The sequence below is a fragment of the Electrona antarctica genome (genome assembly GCF_951216825.1).
Source record: "Electrona antarctica genome assembly, chromosome: 12".
Lineage (NCBI taxonomy): Eukaryota > Metazoa > Chordata > Actinopteri > Myctophiformes > Myctophidae > Electrona > Electrona antarctica.
Genome location: NC_136793.1, coordinates 6,232,582 through 6,245,838, shown reverse-complemented (window position 1 = coordinate 6,245,838; position 13,257 = coordinate 6,232,582). Strand labels below are relative to the sequence as shown.

The following is a 13,257-nucleotide window of genomic DNA, read 5'->3' as shown; positions in this document are numbered from 1 at the left end:
GGAAATATAGTGGCCCTCTGGAGTGAGTGTGGAAATATAGAGGCCCTCTGGAGTGAGTGTGGAAATATAGTGGCCCTCTGGAGTGAGTGTGGAACTATAGTGGCCCTCTGGAGTGAGTGTGGAAATATAGTGGCCCTCTGGAGTGAGTGTGGAAATATAGTGGCCCTCTGGAGTGAGTGTGGAACTATAGTGGCCCTCTGGAGTGAGTGTGGAAATATAGTGGCCCTCTGGAGTGAGTGTGGAAATATAGTGGCCCTCTGGAGTGAGTGTGGAAATATAGTGGCCCTCTGGAGTGAGTGTGGAAATATAGTGGCCCTCTGGAGTGAGTGTGGAAAATTAGTGGCCCTCTGGAGTGAGTGTGGAAAATTAGTGGCCCTCTGGAGTGAGTGTGGAAATATAGTGGCCCTCTGGAGTGAGTGTGGAAATATAGTGGCCCTCTGGAGTGAGTGTGAAAATATAGTGGCCCTCTGTCTGGAGTGAGTGTGGAAATATAGTGGCCCTCTGGAGTGAGTGTGGAAAATTAGTGGCCCTCTGGAGTGAGTGTGGAAATATAGTGGCCCTCTGGAGTGAGTGTGTAACTATAGTGGCCCTCTGGAGTGAGTGTGTAACTATAGTGGCCCTCTGGAGTGAGTGTGGAAATATAGTGGCCCTCTGGAGTGAGTGTGGAAATATAGTGGCCCTCTGGAGTGAGTGTGTAACTATAGTGGCCCTCTGGAGTGAGTGTGGAAATATAGTGGCCCTCTGGAGTGAGTGTGGAAATATAGTGGCCCTCTGGAGTGAGTGTGGAAATATAGTGGCCCTCTGGAGTGAGTGTGGAAATATAGTGGCCCTCTGGAGTGAGTGTGGAAATATAGTGGCCCTCTGGAGTGAGAGTGGAACTATAGTGGCCCTCTGGAGTGAGTGTGGAAACATCCCTCTCCATCGTCACAGTTGCCCACCCCTGATTCAGATCAAAGCGGTTCATATACCTGGCTACAGCACACAGACAGTGTCTTGGGAAATAAAGAAAATATCTATTGGACCAAATCCTGTTGGCAAAACACATGCAGTCAACTGAAATCCCCCAGATACTGTACTGTAGCCTAGCTACACCAGTTCCAGGTTTCATGTCGTTGCCCCATGGAGCAGACTGCTGTTCCAAGATAACTTTCAAGCCTATAGAAGTCCTCTGAACCACCAGAATATTTCCTCAGAAAGGCTGACTCATTTTTACTTTTTCAGTCATCAGTGGCATCAAAAGCAGTGACATCAAAAGAACCACATCTGTGGGGGTATAGGTACTATAGTAGGTACCCCATCTGCCAGCAAAAAAATAATAATAATACAAAAAAATCACTCGTGATTTTAATTTAAATTACATTTTAAAAACTGTGAACTATGCCATCGGGGAGTGCTCGAGCTTAATTGTCTCGCTAATGGAATGTGGAGAATACTAGCCATTGGAGGCCTCCCTGCTGGAAGCTGACAGAATACTAGCCATTGGAGGCCTCCCTGCTGGAAGCTGACAGAATACTAGCCATTGGAGGCCTCCCTGTTGGAAGCTGACAGAATACTAGCCATTGGAGGCCTCCCTGCTGGAAGCTGACAGAATACTAGCCATTGGAGGCCTCCCTGCTGGAAGCTGACAGAATACTAGCCATTGGAGGCCTCCCTGATGGAAGCTGACAGAATACTAGCCATTGGAGGCCTCCCTGCTGGAAGCTGACAGAATACTAGCCATTAGAGGCCTCCCTGATGGAAGCTGACAGAATACTAGCCATTAGAGGCCTCCCTGATGGAAGCTGACAGAATACTAGCCATTAGAGGCCTCCCTGTTGGAAGCTGACAGAATACTAGCCATTGGAGGCCTCCCTGATGGAAGCTGACAGAATACTAGCCATTGGAGGCCTCCCTACTGGAAGCTGACAGAATACTAGCCATTAGAGGCCTCCCTGTTGGAAGCTGACAGAATACTAGCCATTAGAGGCCTCCCTGTTGGAAGCTGACAGAATACTAGCCATTGGAGGCCTCCCTGCTGGAAGCTGACAGAATACTAGCCATTAGAGGCCTCCCTGCTGGAAGCTGACAGAATACTAGCCATTAGAGGCCTCCCTGCTGGAAGCTGACAGAATACTAGCCATTAGAGGCCTCCCTGCTGGAAGCTGACAGAATACTAGCCATTGGAGGCCTCCCTGCTGGAAGCTGACAGAATACTAGCCATTAGAGGCCTCCCTGCTGGAAGCTGACAGAATACTAGCCATTGGAGGCCTCCCTGCTGGAAGCTGACAGAATACTAGCCATTAGAGGCCTCCCTGTTGGAAGCTGACAGAATACTAGCCATTGGAGGCCTCCCTGTTGGAAGCTGACAGAATACTAGCCATTGGAGGCCTCCCTGCTGGAAGCTGACAGAATACTAGCCATTGGAGGCCTCCCTGTTGGAAGCTGACAGAATACTAGCCATTGGAGGCCTCCCTGCTGGAAGCTGACAGAATACTAGCCATTGGAGGCCTCCCTGATGGAAGCTGACAGAATACTAGCCATTGGAGGCCTCCCTGTTGGAAGCTGACAGAATACTAGCCATTGGAGGCCTCCCTGCTGGAAGCTGACAGAATACTAGCCATTGGAGGCCTCCCTGTTGGAAGCTGACAGAATACTAGCCATTGGAGGCCTCCCTGATGGAAGCTGACAGAATACTAGCCATTAGAGGCCTCCCTGCTGGAAGCTGACAGAATACTAGCCATTAGAGGCCTCCCTGTTGGAAGCTGACAGAATACTAGCCATTGGAGGCCTCCCTGCTGGAAGCTGACAGAATACTAGCCATTGGAGGCCTCCCTGCTGGAAGCTGACAGAATACTAGCCATTGGAGGCCTCCCTGCTGGAAGCTGACAGAATACTAGCCATTGGAGGCCTCCCTGCTGGAAGCTGACAGAATACTAGCCATTGGAGGCCTCCCTGCTGGAAGCTGACAGAATACTAGCCATTAGAGGCCTCCCTGATGGAAGCTGACAGAATACTAGCCATTAGAGGCCTCCCTGCTGGAAGCTGACAGAATACTAGCCATTAGAGGCCTCCCTGTTGGAAGCTGACAGAATACTAGCCATTAGAGGCCTCCCTGCTGGAAGCTGACAGAATACTAGCCATTGGAGGCCTCCCTGCTGGAAGCTGACAGAATACTAGCCATTGGAGGCCTCCCTGCTGGAAGCTGACAGGGAGGCCAGACAAACTGAATTAATTGCACCTCAAGGCCTTGACGAAATAGACAAATAACTTATTTAATGGGAACCACCTAGCATCTCCTGTCAATCAGTCACAGTAAAAGGCATTCTTTTACCTACGTAGCACTTTAAAGTAGAAGGAGGAGCGTGCGTGTATTCGAGTAGCTCTTGAAAGGAGAGCTCTTGAGAGGAGGTGAAGGTGCCCCAGGTAAAGGAGAGCTCTTGAGAGGAGGTGAAGGTGCCCCAGGTAAGCTCTTGAGAGGAGGTGAAGGTGCCCCAGGTAAGCCTGTCACTATATTATAATTATTACATAATCGCCTAATCGCATTTTTCCACAAATAATATCAAAATCGTCATAATCGTTGAATGTATAATCTACTATTTTGTAGATCGGCTATTTTCAGCCAAAATGTGTATAGGGCTGAAGTGGTTAATGTAACGTTTTGTAATAATAATCAAAATCTACTACAACTAAAGTTATCAAGAGGGCCACTATATTTCCACACTCACTCCAGAGGGCCACTATATTTACTGTCGTAGCAAAAATAGCCGATCTACAAGCTCAAAACGTGTCGCACTGCGACACGTTTTGAGCTTGTAGATCAGCTAATTTTGCTATATTTCAATTGAAATTCTGAATAATTCTTTTCTATTTTTTAATTGGAATCCTGAAACGTAATATTATTTGAATTTCAAATGCATTTAGTTAGAGTTATGTACACATTGGACATACAAAAAGACAATAACATTTTTATACTAGTATTTAGCTGAAATAAAAAATATATCAGTATTCTGATATTAACCTGTGGGCCAAATTAAGTGAAGGTGGGGGCCGCATGTGGCCCCCCAGGGCCACCAGTTGCCCATTAATGCTCAGGGGTAGGCAACCTTAGGCACGGGTGCCAACATTGGTACAGGGGGGGGGGGGGGGGGGGGGGGGGGTGATCACTGGCACACTGGCATAATTGTGAGACAGAGAAGTTTTTTCTTTTCATTCCAGAAAAGTTTAGTCAGTTAAATTAAGTCCACTCACATCTACAAATTACGTCCTGCACATCATTGTACATTCATTCAAGCTCCTAATTCATGCCTGGGGATTCTGGGAGATAGGTGGGTTATTGCTTTTAATGGTCATTACATCCTGATGTTGTTATGTGTATCCTATGGACAATCAAAGTTGGGAATATTTAATTTTTATGTAGTGTCATAATGTAATTATATATGGGCACACTGACTATCACAAAAATGAAAACATGGCACTTAATGTGAAAAAGGTTGCAGATCCCTGCTCTATAGAGCGTCGCAGTCCCGCCCCCTACCAGGGCCCAGGAAATGGTTCTGCGTTCATTTTCCTCATAGACTTTTCAAAAAGTATTTATTTAAAGACCTTTTAAGCCTCGTACAAAGCCAACTCGAGTTGTGACAAATCATGACAACAAACATAATTTCTTGGGCCGAACAAAGAATTAGAAAGAAGAAAAAAACGGCAGGTTACAACACTTTTTTTGTTGTTTTTCTTCTTTGTAATTATTTGTTTGGTCCAAAATATTGTGTTTATTGTCATGATTTGTCACGACTCGAGTTGGCTTTGTCCGCGGCGTAACCGTCTTTAAATAAATACTTTTTGAAATGTCTATGGGAAAAATGCATTGGGAATCATTTCCTGGGCCTGACGTCGTCATGAAAGGGGGCGGGACTGCGACGCTCTATACAGTACGTGGTCAACCACGTACCTCGGGTTCGGTAGGAGACCACGGCCACGGTGAGGTGGACCTCGCTGGGATGGGCGTCCAGCGAGGAGCTGATGGAGTAGTAGCGTGGCTGCAGCAGAGGCAGCTGGGTGAGCAGCAGCGTGGTCGGCATGGCGATGGACGGGAACTCCTCCAGCACCTCCACCAGCGTGGAGTTGTTGTACCACTTCCACTGCTCGTACTCCTGCTGACCCTGGGGGGGAGGGGGGGGGGGAGGCAAGGAGGAAGGAGGTGTCACACTGGGTCCTGGGGCAGTGGGTTTTAACCCATTTCGACCTGAGGACGATTCTACAAATGTATTCTAAATTCTGACAGTTTTCTGAAAAACCTCATGTTTCTATGTCAGTGGTGCTCAAACTATTTCACTCCCAGAAATATCTGTATTTGGCCACGGACCCCCCCCCCCCCCCAAACTATTTTTCTAAAATAGTAGACCTACAAGCTCGTATAGCTCGGCACTCGGTGCTGCGCTATGAGCTTGTAGATCTGCTATTTTTATATATCTAAAGTATAACATAATGCTTAAAATGGGTTAAATCCTTTTCATACCAAGGTCCATTATGTATTCAGCATTTGATCCACGGACCACCATTTGATATGTTATAGCCTCTTAGAGCTAAAACTGAGAATATTTTGTTGTCGTAGGATAAGATTTTGTCCACAATTCGATGTTGGTTAGATTTATCGTTGGTTAGATAACTTGGATAGCATTTTATGTAGACATAGCACTATAGTATATATGCATATTTTCATTATATAGATATTCCACTGTTAAGTTCTTATAGTTCCTATATGATGCATTACCATGTCAAAGTCAAAGTTGTACGATTTGTCACACACGTTACCGCAGAGTTCTCCGCATTTGACCCATCTCTTGGGGCGGTGAGCTGCAGCCGTGCCGCGCTCGGGAATCATTTGATTAGTTGATTTGACCCCCCGATCCAACCCATTGATGCTGAGTGCCAAGCAGGGAAGCATTGGATCCCATTTTTACAGTCTTTGGTATGACCCCGGCCGGGGATCGAACCCCGACCTCCCAGTTTCAGGGCACTCTAACACTCTAACCACAAGGCCATTGTCTGTTTTTGTTTTTGTTCTTGCTTACAATTTACAATTTTACAATTTAGGCATTTAGCAGACGCTCTTAATCCAGAGCGACTAAGCAAGAACAAAAAGCATGGCAATACATCACATATATAAAAAGTATATGAAACATGCATAAGCTAAGAACGTAACAGTGGAATATCTATATAATGAAACTATACATATATACTATACTATGCTATACAGATGAAATACAGAAGAAATCAGCGATCCGGTTTGATATCAATAATAAAGCTTATCAGAAGGAACATTATGCCAGAAGCAGTTGCTGGTTGGATTCCTTATGACGGAACGTTCCGCCAGGAGCAGTACAACCGTTAAGAGCACCCCAATGAGGCCTTGAATTCTTGTTGCATTCCTATATAATAATTTGATGATGATGATGGCTGGTCAACTCCGCTGGCCATCAGATGTGACCAGATTTGACTGAGAGACTGCCATTGCGCAAACTCCAGATTTTCACCAGGGGAGAAAAACTTATTTTTTTTTTCATAAAATGAGTTAAGACTCTTCACATACTAGAGCATGTCTGAAATAAATGTCAGAGCTGAAATCGACATGTAAATATGAAATAAATGCTTAAACATGTAGCTAGGTTTACTCTAAGCCATATCTCCAAAACTGGTGGGTCAAACTGAACAACCAATATGTCAATTTGAAGCTATGATTCCCTGCTTTCATATGAAAAAATGAAAAAAATCCAATGGCAGTCCCTCAGTCAAATTTTGTCACAGATTATTGGCTCCGGAATGGGGTGTGTAATTGATATTTTTGAGGTGACCTATACTACCTATACTACCACCTTAATGAGACAATTAATTGTGTATGTGTGAATGCACACACACTAAACCGGTAGTAACTTTCTCAACCCATTAGTTTGAAGGTTCTATAAGCTTCCAATGGACATTTCTTAGTAAACATTTGTATAACCAGGTACTTGGTAGCCTCGGAAACCCAGACGTTTTTATTTCCAGGGAGGAAAAAAAAGTCTGGGTCCGAGTCCACTTCAATTCGGCATAGAGTAGCACAAACATCACTCACTCTCTGCTGATTTCTGATCGTCTGCACCTTTGTTAAATTGACACACACACGCACGCACACATGTACACACACACACTCCTCTCTCTCTCTGTCGCTCTAAGTAATAAGTCTCATGTCGCGCAGCTGCGCATAGTTTCTCCCGGCGGATCCTAGCTGCCTATGCCATAGAAAGCATAGGTGAGTTCCAGGCTAGGTACTTGGTGGTGAAATGGTAATAGGCTCCGTTGTGCATGGCTGTAGTTCCCTTTTCCAGAAGGTGGCATTCCCCTTTCACCGGAAACACATTATGAAGATGAAAAGAGCAGATCTACAAGCTCACAACGTGTCGCTTTGTGGGGTGTTGTGAGCTTGTAGACCTGCAACTTTTTGTACATTCTGTGTACTTTTACTTTGGGTACTTTAAGTATATCTGGATGGACATATTTTGTACTTTTACTCAAGTAAAGTTTGAATACCAAACCTTTACTTGTAGCTGACTATTTCTACATTGTGGTATTGACGCTTTTCCCAGTGTGAGTACTTCTTCCACCAATTTTTAGCAGTGCTACATACTGTACAGTACAGTATGGAACGCGTGTGTCGAGTCGGGCGGACCCACGGTTCTCCAGAACCACCACACAATCCCCTCACCTGTGCAATTTCCAGCCTCAGCCAATTGATTGCCATGGCAACCCCACACCTGACAATTGATTAGCCTACTTAACCAGTCCAATTGACAACGGGTATTATTAGGTTCCCAAGTTGCATCATTCTCAAGTAGGCCGGTATAGCCGACGGGCACGTGCAGGTCTAGTCTTTCATATAGTTCCATGACAAATTCAGAGTAACAACAGAATAAACTACTTTTTCCTAAAACAAAAAAACAAACAAAAAACAATACAAAAACAATACAACAAACTTGCAACAGGTTCTATACAAGAGCATGGGCCACGAGAGAGAGCACGGAGAAGGAAATGTTATAAATGACTGAACTGAATGCTACTGTAAAAAAAAGTAATTTAAATTCCTTGGCACCACTATATGCTGCTCCCTAAAATGGGAAGTTAACACATCTTGAGTAAAGCCCACCAGAGGCTTCACTTCCTACGCCTCTTAAAGAAGTTCGGTGTGACTGGGGAGGCGTTGGTTCACTTCTACAGAGCCACTGTGGAGAGTGTCCTAGTCTTCTCAATCTCAGTGTGGTATGGAAACACCACCGTCTTAGAGAGGAAACAGCTGGAAAGGGTCGTACGCACAGCGTCAAAAACCATTGTCCTCGACCTCCCGTCCGTCTCCTCTATCTACACCATACGCTCTAAGTGCAGGATGCAGTAGGTGATTTCCGACCCCTCACACCCTGCCTGCTGTCTTTTCGCACCCCTACCCTCAGGTAAGAGACTGCGGTCTCTAAAGTGCAACACCTCCCGCTTTAAGAACAGCACTTATCCCGAGGCTGTTCGCCTCCTGAATGCTGACCCTCTTTTCACTCGCACTTTACAGCGTGAAGCTGCTTTGTAATACGACGAACTGCGATGAATTGCTATTTATTTACTCAACATGAATTGTAACGTTTTGCATTCTTCTTATTTATCGGTCCCCCTCATATGATGTTTGTACTTTTGTATCTTGTTCTACCGTCTGAATATGTGATATGAATATGTGTCTTTTTGTATGTCTGTTTTTAGTGCACTGAAACAAATTCCAATCAACCCTGTTGACATGGCAATAAAGTCTTGAATCTTGAATCTTAAAGGAATTACCTTACTGAGGAGCTCCAGTTTGTTCTTCTGGTTCTCATTGGTTGCCAGGGCAGCGAACTGCTGCAGCAGCACAGGGCTGGGCGGGGAGGTGATGTCCAGGTAGTTCTGGAAGGCTTGGAATATGGTGCAGGCAGGAAGACGGGCTTCTGGGGACCAGTTACTGATCGTACCTGTGGCGGCGGAGGAGCATTACATTATTATAGGAATACGGGCTTCTGGGGACCAGTTACTGATCGTACCTGTGGCGGCGGAGGAGCATTACATTATTATAGGAATACGGGCTTCTGGGGACCAGTTACTGATCGTACCTGTGGCGGCGGAGGAGCATTACGCTATAGTTTACAACAGGAATACAGGCTTCTGGGGACCAGTTACTGATCGTACCTGTGGCGGCGGAGGAGCATTACGCTATAGTTTACAACAGGAATACGGGCTTCTGGGGACCAGTGACTGATCGTACCTGTGGCGGCGGAGGAGCATTACGCTATAGTTTACAACAGGAATACGGGCTTCTGGGGACCAGTTACTGATCGTACCTGTGGCGGCGGAGGAGCATTACATTATTATAGGAATACGGGCTTCTGGGGACCAAATTAAACGGGCTGAAAATCACTGCTAGAGCCGTAAAAGTCTTCTCTTATGGGGGTCCCTGGCATTATCTCTTCAAACGGGGGTCCGCGGGCTAATAAATATAAATTTGAGGGTCCTTGACATGAAAAAGTTTGGGAAGCACTGCTTTACACCAGTGCTAAACAGACCCACCCAAGGTAGTGTTCCTCTTTACACCAGTGCTAAACAGACCCACCCAAGGCAGTGCTAAGCAGACCCACCCAAGGCAGTGCTAAGCAGACCCACCCAAGGCAGTGCTAAACAGACCCACCCAAGGCAGTGCTAAACAGACCCACCCAAGGCAGTGCTAAACAGACCCACCCAAGGCAGTGCTAAACAGACCCACCCAAGGCAGTGCTAAACAGACCCACCCAAGGCAGTGCTAAACAGACCCACCCAAAGGCAGTGCTAAACAGACCCACCCAAGGCAGTGCTAAACAGACCCACCCAAAGGCAGTGCTAAACAGACCCACCCAAAGGCAGTGCTAAACAGACCCACCCAAGGCAGTGTTCCTCTCTTCCAGGAACTCCATTTGGAAGATCTGCTCGACGGGCGGACCGTCCTCCAGCTTCTTCACGAGAGCCGCCACCAAGTCCACGTCGTTGCTAGCGAAGACGCCCAGATGGTCGCCGGGCAGGTACGTCAGGCCCACGTGGTTGTTTGTGTGGAATCGAACGAACACAGTGGTACGACTGTGAACGAGAACAGGGAGGTGAATGGTTAAGGATACATCCTAATGAACACAGACTGTGGACGAGTACAGGAGGGTGAATGGCTAAGGATACATCCTAATGAACACAGTGATACGACTGTGGAAGAGTACAGGGGGGTGAATGGCTAAGGATACATCCTAATGAACACAGTGGTACAGGGGGGTGAATGGCTAAGGATACATCCTAATGAACACAGTGGTACAGGGGGGTGAATGGCTAAGGATACATCCTAATGAACACAGACTGTGGACGAGTACAGGAGGGTGAATGGCTAAGGATACATCCTAATGAACACAGTGGTACAGGGGGGTGAATGGCTACTAAGGATACATCCTAATGAACACAGTGGTACAGGCGGGTGAATGGCTAAGGATACATCCTAATGAACACAGTGGTACAGGGGGGTGAATGGCTAAGGATACATCCTAATGAACACAGTGGTACAGGGGGGTGAATGGCTAAGGATACATCCTAATGAACACAGACTGTGGACGAGTACAGGAGGGTGAATGGCTAAGGATACATCCTAATGAACACAGTGATACGACTGTGGACGAGTACAGGGAGGTGAATGGCTAAGGATACATCCTAATGAACACAGACTGTGGACGAGTACAGGGAGGTGAATGGCTAAGGATACATCCTAATGAACACAGTGATACGACTGTGGACGAGTACAGGAGGGTGAATGGCTAAGGATACATCCTAATGAACACAGACTGTGGACGAGTACAGGGAGGTGAATGGCTAAGGATACATCCTAATGAACACAGACTGTGGACGAGTACAGGGAGGTGAATGGCTAAGGATACATCCTAATGAACACAGACTGTGGACGAGTACAGGGGGGTGAATGGCTAAGGATACATCCTAATGAACACAGTGATACGACTGTGGACGAGTACAGGGAGGTGAATGGCTAAGGATACATCCTAATGAACACAGTGACTGTGAAGGAGTACAGGGAGGTGAATGGTTATAAGGATACATCCTAATGAACACAGTGATACGACTGTGGACGAGTACAGGAGGGTGAATGGCTAAGGATACATCCTAATGAACACAGTAGTACGACTGTGGACGAGTACAGGAGGGTGAATGGCTAAGGATACATCCTAATGAACACAGTAGTACGACTGTGGACGAGTACAGGAGGGTGAATGGCTAAGGATACATCCTAATGAACACAGTAGTACGACTGTGGACGAGTACAGGAGGGTGAATGGCTAAGGATACATCATAATGAACACTGTGGTACGACTGTGAACAAGTGGCTAAGGATACATCCTAATGAACACAGTGGTACGGCTGTGAACGAGTACAGGGGGGTGAATGGCTAAGCAGGATACATCCTAACCTATCTTCGGTTTCAGGTGCCACAGTCCTTCTAATAATTAGAAGGACTGTGGCACCTGAAACCGAATAAAAACATTTACAATTATTGTAAATGTTTTTCTTTTGTTTTATCTCTACTATTACTTGAAATTATTGTACATTGAATGCTGTATCCTTTTACTATCGCATACCCCCCTGATTTGTGTCATGTACCCATTGTCTCTTAATTGTGTACACATACATACAGGAACACATACTGTACACACTCACCCTAAAAACACAAACAAATAAAAATATAATTATAATATAACTCATTCCTAAAACACTCACATGGACATGCTCACTCACACACATTCATTGTTGTGTTTCATTTTCAACTAAGGGACTGCAATGGAAATAAGCCGTCGGCTTTCTTGCATTTATCCATTTGATAGTGATGTATAAATATGTGCATTTTTCTGTACATGTAAACATTGTCAATAAACATAATATCAATGAGGCCGCACCACTTTCAGCTCCTTCCAGATTGCTACAAAAGTGCTTTGTGATGAACAATGTCACAATGATAAATGGTAAATGGTGCATTTATATAGCGCCTTTATCCAAGGTGCATTACATTCACCCATTCATACACAGATTGTGGCGGAAGCCATGCAAGGTACCAACCAGCACATCGGGAGCAATTTGGGGTTCAGTGTCTTGCCCAAAGACACTTCGACATGTAGACAGGAGGAGGAGCCGGGATTCGAACCGCCGACCCATGGATCATTGGACGACCTGCTCTACCTCCTGAGCCACAGTCGATGAACAAACACTTTGCTGTTTAGCTTAACCGACTACTTTTTTTTTTTCTTTTCACACCACCATGCAAATGTTAAATCCCAGTCCCGTGGAAATACACTTACTCAGATTTAGTACTTTGCAAATTTAAAGATTCGACCATCTTGGCGCCGTACACCTTCTTCTTGTGAATGTGGAACAATGCTGTTGGTCACATTCACAGTTAACACATTCAATGCTGTTGGTGGTCACATTCACAGTTAACACATTCAGCCTTAAACCTCAAGATTTCTTTGCCTGAAAAATCTAGGGATCAATGGTGTACACTTGCAGACGGGCACACATAGACAAGTTTGCCCGTCTGTAAAACAACTGCCCTTTCCAGACCACGAATGTAGCATTTACTACATGGTGAAAGAAATGCAAAAAACCCCACAAAAAACCCCATAAAAAGTAGTTATCATGAAACATGCGTAAGCTAAGAACGTAACAGTGGATATAATGAAACTATATATATAAACTATACATACTATACTATATTATACTATACATATGTACTATAAAGTGCTATGACTACATAAAATGCAATTCTAGTGCTGTCTACGGGTGCAGTACTTAGTTTAGACATTACTTGGTTTAGACTAGTCATTGGTTAGACCTACAACTACAACCTATCTCAAACCCTCACCCTAACCCTAACCTCCCACGGGGCAGCACACCTAAACCTAACCTTAACCCATGTCTAACCAATGACTAATCTAAACTATGCACCCCCTGTCTACGTAACATGCTATAAGTCTGTATAAAATGCTATCTAAGTACCTTCTGTGAGGACCGGGGCCTCTGTGACGTTGGTCAGGCGGAACTTGTTTTTCGTCCAGCTGCGGTCGTTGACGATCAGGGCGTTGTTGGCCTGGTCCATGTTCACGTCTGCGATGCAGAACACCTCACATGCCGCCTTGACATGCAACAAAATGTAAGCCATGGATA

At 45.5% G+C, this 13,257-nt stretch overlaps 1 protein-coding gene across 1 annotated transcript in view; it reads right to left on the bottom strand.

Moving 5' to 3' along the window:
* The window catches only part of nos1 (nitric oxide synthase 1 (neuronal)), an 85,614-nt gene that overhangs the window by 15,517 nt on the left and 56,840 nt on the right, over nucleotides 1-13,257 (bottom strand). Inside the window, exons 19-23 of the mRNA XM_079517140.1 lie at nucleotides 13,090-13,225; nucleotides 12,393-12,471; nucleotides 9,938-10,131; nucleotides 8,830-8,999; nucleotides 4,928-5,138 (exon numbers count right to left, since the gene is read on the bottom strand). Of these exons, the coding sequence (XP_079373266.1) occupies nucleotides 4,928-5,138; nucleotides 8,830-8,999; nucleotides 9,938-10,131; nucleotides 12,393-12,471; nucleotides 13,090-13,225 (790 nt within the window). The remainder of the gene's footprint in view (nucleotides 1-4,927; nucleotides 5,139-8,829; nucleotides 9,000-9,937; nucleotides 10,132-12,392; nucleotides 12,472-13,089; nucleotides 13,226-13,257) is intronic.